This window comes from Salmo salar, chromosome ssa21, assembly GCF_905237065.1.
Source record: "Salmo salar chromosome ssa21, Ssal_v3.1, whole genome shotgun sequence".
Classification (NCBI taxonomy): Eukaryota; Metazoa; Chordata; class Actinopteri; order Salmoniformes; family Salmonidae; genus Salmo; species Salmo salar.
This window is the reverse complement of record NC_059462.1, coordinates 58,281,738-58,290,710: the sequence shown is the minus strand read 5'-3', so window position 1 is coordinate 58,290,710 and position 8,973 is coordinate 58,281,738. Positions and strand designations below refer to the sequence as shown.

General features: G+C 42.3%; 1 protein-coding gene across 1 annotated transcript in view; it reads left to right on the top strand.

Moving 5' to 3' along the window:
* The first annotated feature begins 226 nt into the window (after nt 1-226).
* Nucleotides 227-8,973, top strand: part of smarcal1 (SWI/SNF related, matrix associated, actin dependent regulator of chromatin, subfamily a-like 1) — a 28,838-nt gene continuing 20,091 nt past the window's right edge. The window contains 7 exon segments of the mRNA XM_045704940.1: nt 227-814; nt 933-1,530; nt 1,735-1,785; nt 1,976-2,230; nt 7,008-7,058; nt 7,778-7,823; nt 7,825-7,962. Coding sequence (XP_045560896.1) covers nt 476-814; nt 933-1,530; nt 1,735-1,785; nt 1,976-2,230; nt 7,008-7,058; nt 7,778-7,823; nt 7,825-7,962 — 1,478 coding nt within the window. The 5' untranslated portion in view covers nt 227-475.

The following is an 8,973-nucleotide window of genomic DNA, read 5'->3' as shown; positions in this document are numbered from 1 at the left end:
TATACATCACTTTTCTAGTCAGATCTCGCTTTGTGAGAATGACTCCCTATATTGCAAAAAGGGACAGATATTTATATATAGTATCACTGCACACAACGTTTTACTGTATTGAAAGAATTAACAAAAAAATAAAATAAATAAATAAATAATAAAAAAAGCTCAGAACATTTACACCACGTGACTTGCTATTGTTAAACGTCACTTCCTTCGCCGGAAGTCACAAACAAGAAACCAGAAAGTTAATGTACTTACGAATAACTTCTGTTTTTGTTGATTTAGCGTAGGTCGTTAGCTAAAATATGTCCTATTTAGACATAGCTAGTTAACTCTGCTACTTGTTTATTCATATTTCTCTTACCGATATGGGCTGTGAACTTTTCCGACTTGTTAGCAAGCTAACGATAGCTAACTAGCTAGCTACAACCTAACTTGCCAGCAAATAAGCAGGCTATATAGCTAGAGCTAATAATTAACCATGTCTAGCTCTTTGACGGCAGAGCAGCAGCAGAAAATAGAGGAGAATAGACGGAAAGCTTTAGCGATTAGAGCACAGAGACAGGCTGCTCAGTCAAACAACCAGACGCCCCTATCATTACTTAACAACCCAGCCAGTGCTCCTCAGCAACGCGTTAGCACTCAGTCTGATCCACTTTCTAACTCAACTCCCCGACCAGGACTAACTCATCATCCACCTAATACTGTGCATCAGAATGATGTTCCACGGGTTCAAGACAGGAGACCTAACCAGTTGTTTTCTAGCCCAAGGGACAAGTCTGGACAGAATTCACTATTCTCCAATACTGCCACTAAACAGGTGAGGAGTGATACCTTGACGTTTTGTACAGTTATATTTGTTTTTGGTTTGTCTGTTGGCAATGACTTTTGTTTCTAATGTACTCTGTTTTTAGTTTTTCTTGTCTTTGTCTCCTCAGATTAAAGTAATTGACCCACTACCTCTCCCAAAGGGACAACATTCCTTGAAAGGGTTAGATGTGTCTACAGGAGGAAGCCCCACTGGGTTCAAACCTCTTCAGCCAAAGACAACGGGTGGCCCGTCATTTTCCATTTCTGGAAGTTCCACTGGTACTGGTAGTTCATATGGAGCGAAGTCATCATCATCATCATCATCAGGCCAGAATGTCTCCTCTGTGTTCAAACCTCCACAGCCGAATAAAGCAGTGTTACCTGGTCTGTATCCTACTTCTACAACGGACAGTTTCTCTGTTTCTAAACCTCATCCAAATACCTCTTCTTCTGGCCCGTCTTCCGGTTCTGGAAGTGCCGTTGGTAGTTTCTATAAACAAGGAACCAAACATGGAGCCACGTCACCATCTGTCCAGAGTGCTGTGAGAAAGCAGCAGCTACCTTCCTCCAGCAGTACTGACGTTAGTAACTCTCTACCTGTGAAGAACCCTGCCGTCACAGTCAGAGGGAAATGTGTGTCTCACTCAGAGGAGCGTTTCAGAGTGGAAGTCGGCTACCATGCTGAGCTGATTGCTTTGTTCAAAAACATCCCTTCACGCAATTATGGTGAGTTTTTATTTTTATTTTTAGTATTATTTTTATTTTTTTAATGGATGTATTTAAATTCATCCTGGAGATTTGTCCGATTTGAAAAGTGAATTACAGCCCTATATAGTGCAATAACTAATATTTTATTTTCTATTTTATACCCTTAGATTACGTACACTTGTTTTCTATGTCTTGTTATTGTTTATCTTGTATCTCCAACAGACCCTGCTACCAAGATGTGGAACTTCAGCCTTGAGGACTATCGTCAGCTAAGTATGAGATAGGCCTACACACATCATATACTTTAAGAAGATAATCACATGTATTGGTCAAGTAAAGATATTGTCTTTGTCCCAATAGACACACTCTTCCCTATAGAGCTCTGGTCCAAAGTAGTGCACTGTATACGGAATAGAGTGCCATTTGGAACTATCTAAGAAGGCCCATGTATTTCCTGTTGTAGTGGAGGAGTCCGGCTCCATCTCCTGTATATGTCTGAAACCTCTGGTGGGGGGTATTGACGTGGCGCCGGGGTCTAGCCGGTCCCGTGACACTGCTTCGCTTGGGGCCCTGCTGAAGCTGTGTAGTGGCTGGAAGAGACCAGGGGCCACCGTACAGGGCCACGCCACCCTGGTGTCACGATCGCGCTTCGAGGTCGACGTTGGGTACCATGTTGACGTCATCGCTGCTTTCAAACAGATGCCTTCCAAGAACTATGGTAAGTGGAAACCTGTTTTAGGGCCGTTACGGTGACAGTATTACCGGCACACCGGCAGGCATGGCCGCAGTCAAATTCCACGTGACCATTCAGTCATGGTAATATTCTCTTATGCACTCTGGACATGCGTTGGTAGTAGGTTTACCCAAGTCGCTAATGACCATCAGGTCCTAATGGCCTGGTACTCAGGGCTCTACTGTCCCTCCATCAGGTCCTAATGGCCTGGTACTCAGGGCTCTATTGTCCCTCCATCAGGTCCTAATGGCCTGGTACTCAGGGCTCTATTGTCCCTCCATCAGGTCCCAATGGCCTGGTACTCAGGGCTCTATTGTCCCTCCATCAGGTCCTAATGGCCTGGTACTCAGGGCTCTATTGTCCCTCCATCAGGTCCTAATGGCCTGGTACTCAGGGCTCTATTGTCCCTCCATCAGGTCCTAATGGCCTGGTACTCAGGGCTCCATTGTCCCTCCATCAGGTCCTAATGGCCTGGTACTCAGGGCTCTACTGTCCCTCCATCAGGTCCTAATGGCCTGGTACTCAGGGCTCTATTGTCCCTCCATCAGGTCCTAATGGCCTGGTACTCAGGGCTCTATTGTCCCTCCATCAGGTCCTAATGGCCTGGTACTCAGGGCTCCATTGTCCCTCCATCAGGTCCTAATGGCCTGGTACTCAGGGCTCTATTGTCCCTCCATCAGGTCCTAATGGCCTGGTACTCAGGGCTCTATTGTCCCTACATCAGGTCCTAATGTCCTGGTACTCAGGGCTCTATTGTCCCTCCATCAGGTCCTAATGTCCTGGTACTCAGGGCTCGATTGTCCCTCCATCAGGTCCTAATGGCCTGGTACTCAGGGCTCTATTGTCCCTCCATCGGGTCCTAATGGCCTGGTACTCAGGGCTCTATTGTCCCTCCATCAGGTCCTAATGTCCTGGTACTCAGGGCTCTTGTCCCTCCATCGGGTCCTAATGACCTGGTACTCAGGGCTCTATTGTCCCTGGTAGTTGTGGATGTTGTGGATGTTGTTTCAAAGCCAAACACAACGAAAGGGACAGTGCTTTGTAAGGTGATGATTAATTCAAAGTATTTCTGAACTTGCATGTAGGACACCATAGTTTATGCATAGGCCTATATGTGAGCCTAAACCTGAAAAAAAAACCCACCTGAATTCAAATAATGATTGTACCATTATCCAAAGCCTAATAGCCTACCACATATTACACACGGCAGAAAAACACATTTTTTGAAGATGGCTTTGGTACATACAGTGCATTCGGAAAGTATTCAGACCCCTTGACTTTTCCCACATTTTGTTAGGTTACAGCTAGAGGTCGACCATTTACCCAAAAAAGCCGATACCGATTAATCGACCGATTTTATAAAAAAAGATATATCATTTTTTATATATATTTGTAATAATCACAATTACAGCAATACTGAATGAACACTTTTATTTTAACTTAATATAATACATAATTTATTTGAGACTAAATTGATTTTATGAAACATGCTCAATTTTGTTTAAATAATGCAAAAACTGTTTTTGAGAAGAAAGTGAAAAAATACGTTTTAAGTTCCTTGCTCAGAACATATGAAAGCTGGTGGTTCAATATTCCCAGCTAAGAAGTTTTAGGTTGTAGTTATTATAGGAATTATGACCCGTCGACTATTTCTCTCTACCATTTGTATGTCATATACCTTTGACTATTGGATATTCTAATAGGCACTTTAGTATTGCCAGCCTAATCTCAGGAGTTGATAGGCTTGAAGTCATAAACAGCGCTGTGACTCAAGCATTGCTAAGAGCTGCTGGCAAACACAGTAAAGTTTGAATGAATGTTTACCAGCCTGCTGCTGCCCACCATCGCTCAGTCAGACTGATCTATCAAATCATAGACTTAATTATAATATAATAAACACAGAAACACGAGCCTTTGGTCATTAATATGGTCGAATCCGGAAACTATCATCTCGAAAACAAAACGTTTATTATTTCAGTGAAATACGGAACCGTTCCGTATTTTATCTAACGGGTGGCATCCATAAGTCTAAATATTGCTGCTACATTGCACAACCTTCAATGTTATGTCATAATTTCGTAAAATTCTGGCATATTAGTTCGCAACTAGCCAGGCGGCCCAAACTGTTGCATATACCCGGACTCTGCGTGCACAGAACACAAGAGAAGTGACACAATTTCCCTAGTTTAATATTGCCTGCTAACCTGGATTTCTTTTAGTTAAATATGCAGGTTTAAAAATATATACTCCTGTGTATTGATTTTAAGAAAGGCATTGATGTTTATTGTTAGGTACAGTCGTTGCAACGATTGTGCTTTTTTCCGCAAATGCGTTTTTGTTAAATCATCCCCGTTTGGCCGAAGTTGAAGTAGGCTGTGATTCGATGATAAATTAACAGGCATCACATTGATTATATGCAACGCAGGACAAGCTAGTTAACCTAGTAATATCATCAACCATGTGTAGTTGACTAGTGATTATGTGAAGATTGTTTTGTTTTTTATGAGAAGTGTAATGCTAGCTAGCATCTTACCTTGGCTCCTTGCTGCACTCGCGTAACAGGTGGTCAGCCTGCCATGCAGTTTCCTCGTGGAATGCAATGTAATCGGCGTCCAAAAATGCCGATTACCGATTATGAAAACTTGAAATCGGCCATGCCGATTAATCGGTTGACCTCTAGTTACAGCCTTATTCTAATATGGATTAAATTTGTTTTTTTTCCCTCATCAATCTACACACAATACCCCATAATGACAAAGCAAAAACTGTTTTTTAAGCCATTTTGGCTACTAGAAATGAAATACAAAACTTTTACATTTTCCACGTTTTGTTATGTTACAGCCTTATTCTGAAATTGTTTTATTTTTTTATAATCCCTCATAAATCTACACACAATACCCCCATAATAACAAAGAAAAAACAGTTAAAAAACCCCTGAAATATCAAATTTCCATAAGTATTCAGACCCTTTACTCAGTACTTTGTTGAAGCACCTTTGGCAGCGATTACAGCCTTGAGTCTTCTTTGGGTATGACGCTACAAGCTTGGCACACCTGTATTTGGGGAGTTTCTCCCATTCTTCTCTGCAGATCCTCTCAAGCTCTGTCAGGTTGGATGGGGAGCGTCGCTGCACAGCTATTTTCAGGTCTCTCCAGAGATGTTCGATCGGGTTCAAGTCCGGGCTCTGACATAGACACTCAAAGACATTCAGAGACTTGTCCTGAAGCCACTCCTGCGTTGTTCTTGGCTGTGTGCTTAGGGTCGTTGTCCTGTTAGAAGGTGAACCTTCACCCCGGTCTGAGGTCCTGAGCGCTCTAGAAGGTTTTCATCAAGGATTTCTCTGTACTTTTCTCCGTTCATCTTTGCCTCGATCCTGACTAGTCTCCCAGTCCCTGCCGCAGAAAAACGGACTGTCGTGCTTTTTACTGAGGAGTGGCTTCCGTCTGGCCACTCTACCATAAAGGCCTGATTGGTGGAGTGCTGCAGAGATGGTTGTCCTTCTGGAAGGTTCTCCCATCTCCTCAGAGGATCTCTGGAGCTCTGTCAGTGACCATCGGGTTCTTGGTCACCTCCCCTGACCAAGGCCCTTCTCCCCCGATTGCTCAGTTTGGCCGGGCGACCAGCTCTAAGAAGAGTCTTGGTGGTTCCAAACTTCTTCCGTTTAAGACTGATGGAGGCCACTGTGTTTTTAGGGACCTTCAATGCTGCAGAAATGTTTTTGGTACCCTTCCCCAGATCTGTGCCTCGACACAATCCCGTCTCGGATGGCATACAGAGTTTGGGTGGCCTATCACCTGTCATGCAGAGAGAGGCTGCATGCTCCTCAACTAGTGGTTGATGTGTGGCGTGAAATAAGTGTTCTTATAAGCCCAGGCATTATGCAATCCTGTGTGAAAGCAGACTTCTGATGGTTGCTGCTAAAAAAGGATCCCAGCTGCTGCTCTATTTCTTTGTCAGCTGTTCCTCTATAAAACCAGAGTAGCCTAGCCAACATGACGTGAACTGCATGAAAGCAGCATACAGATTGACATGCCTTTCCACCATGACCATGTTCCTTCCCGTTTTGATAACGGGCCAGTTCTAAATCCAAACACATTTAATTTTTTTTACATATTAGCAAAGACAAGATTTTAAATTGAGAATATGATCACTTGATGAGCGAACAGGGTAGGTGGAACACCACTCGTCCTCATCCTCGTGGGTCAGCAGCCTGAGGAAAGGAACTGAGAGCAAATGGTCAATAGCCTGTAGCCGCATCATGGGGCCCTGTATGTTTTGATTTCTAACACATTCTAAGGTTTGTGTCACATCTAAATCTACCTACTTTTACGCTCATCACAGCCACTTCATATGTGCACTCGCTCCGGAATGGGAAAATATCCTTTCTATTTTATTCAGCTAAGTTCAATTATATTATTCTTTACAATAATTTTAAAATAATGGCACGAGACTTTATAAGCATATCTTGCCTGCTAAATGAACTAGCCAATGGCGCATAAGAACTGTTAAACATATTTATGTTATTAACGATCAATTACTGTGAGACTGGCATTCGCATGACAATAACAGGCTGACAATTCCATGACCGCCACAGCCCTGGACCTGTTAGTTCATTTTCCTACTATTTTTTTTTCAAGAGTATTATTTCATTTTCATATATTCATCAGTATCAAGTTTTGGATAGTGCTTTGTAATATTATATATATATATATATATATATATATATATATATATATATATATATATTCTCTCTTTTGTTAAGATATGAAGACAAGAAAGTGGAGTTTCTTGCTTGAGGATTATAAAAGACTTAGTAAGTATTATCCTGTTGTGGTCATTGTTTTGACACTTCATGGTCATGTATCCGCTTGCCTTTTCTGCTGAATTGTCTGCGACCTCTGCATTCTATAATCAGTGAGTGTTCTGTGTTCTATATTCAGTGAGTGTTCTGTGTTCTATATTCAGTGAGTGTTCTGTGTTCTATAATCAGTGAGTGTTCTGTGTTCTATATTCAGTGAGTGTTCTGTGTTCTATATTCAGTGAGTGTTCTGCGTTCTATATTCAGTGAGTGTTCTGTGTTCTATATTCAGTGAGTGTTCTGCGTTCTATATTCAGTGAGTGTTCTGTGTTCTATATTCAGTGAGTGTTCTGTGTTCTATATTCAGTGAGTGTTCTATATTCTGTGAGTGTTCTATATTCAGTGAGTGTTCTGTGTTCTATATTCAGTGAGTGTTGTGTTCTATATTCAGTGAGTGTTCTGTGTTCTATATTCAGTGAGTGTTCTGTGTTCTATATTCAGTGAGTGTTCTGTGTTCTATATTCAGTGAGTGTTCTGTGTTCTATAATCAGTGAGTGTTCTGTGTTCTATAATCAGTGAGTGTTCTGTGTTCTATATTCAGTGAGTGTTCTGTGTTCTATATTCAGTGAGTGTTCTGTGTTCTATATTCTGTGAGTGTTCTGTGTTCTATATTGTTCTGTATTCAGTGAAAGTTCTATGCTCAGTGTGACTGTGTTCCGTGTTCTACTTCCCAGTGGAGGCTCTCGGTGCCATTCCATCAGTAGAGATTGAGCCTCTCCCCTAGGGGTGTGATCCAGGTGTTCTCTGCCCTGTTTGAAGGCAGCCAGACATGGACATCAGAGGTTCCTGAAGCGGACCTGTCCTCCATCGACCCCTCATTGACACGTCGTCTCATGCCCTTCCAGAGAGACGGTGTCAAGTAGGTGTTAGTCTCACTGTTATCATGACCATACAACTCAAGTCACAAATAATTATAGAGCAGCAGTAAATAACAATAGTGGGGCTATATACAGGGTATTACAGTACAGAGTCAATGTGGAGGCTATATACAGGGTATTACAGTACAGAGTCAATGTGGAGGCTATATACAGGGGGTACCGGTACAGAGTCAATGTGGAGGCTATATACAGGGTATTACGGTACAGAGTCAATGTGGAGGCTATATACAGGGTATTACGGTACAGAGTCAATGTGGAGGCTATATATAGGGGGTACCGGTACAGAGTCAATGTGGAGGCTATATACAGGGTATTACGGTACAGAGTCAATGTGGAGGCTATATACAGGGTATTACGGTACAGAGTCAATGTGGAGGCTATATACAGGGTATTACAGTACAGAGTCAATGTGGAGGCTATATACAGGGGGTACCGCTACAGAGTCAATGTGGAGGCTATATACAGGGGGTACCGGTACAGAGTCAATGTGGAGGCTATATACAGGGTATTACGGTACAGAGTCAATGTGGAGGCTATATACAGGGGGTACCGCTACAGAGTCAATGTGGAGGCTATATACAGGGGGTACCGCTACAGAGTCAATGTGCGGGGGCGACAGTGTCGAGGTAATTGTAGTAATATGTACATGTAGGTAGAGTTATTAAAATGCATAGATAATAACAGAGTAGCAGCAGCGTGTACTGGGTTGTATTCATTAGGGCACACCACAGCTAAAATGTTTAGCAGCTGAAAGCGGAAATTAGTGTTTAATATTGGACATTTCCAATATTTCCCCCGTTTTCAGGTTTTCTCCTTCGTTTTGTGCCTAATGTATACAAATCTTATGTATCTGGTTGTTTTATATAGTTTCATATTGTGATAATCAGTCTGTTTGTATTACACCTTGAGTGTCTTCTATTTCCCCTGATGGTTCTTGATTAATAGTCTGTTTGTGTGAACAGTTGAAGTACAAACACTTTAGGTTGGAGTCA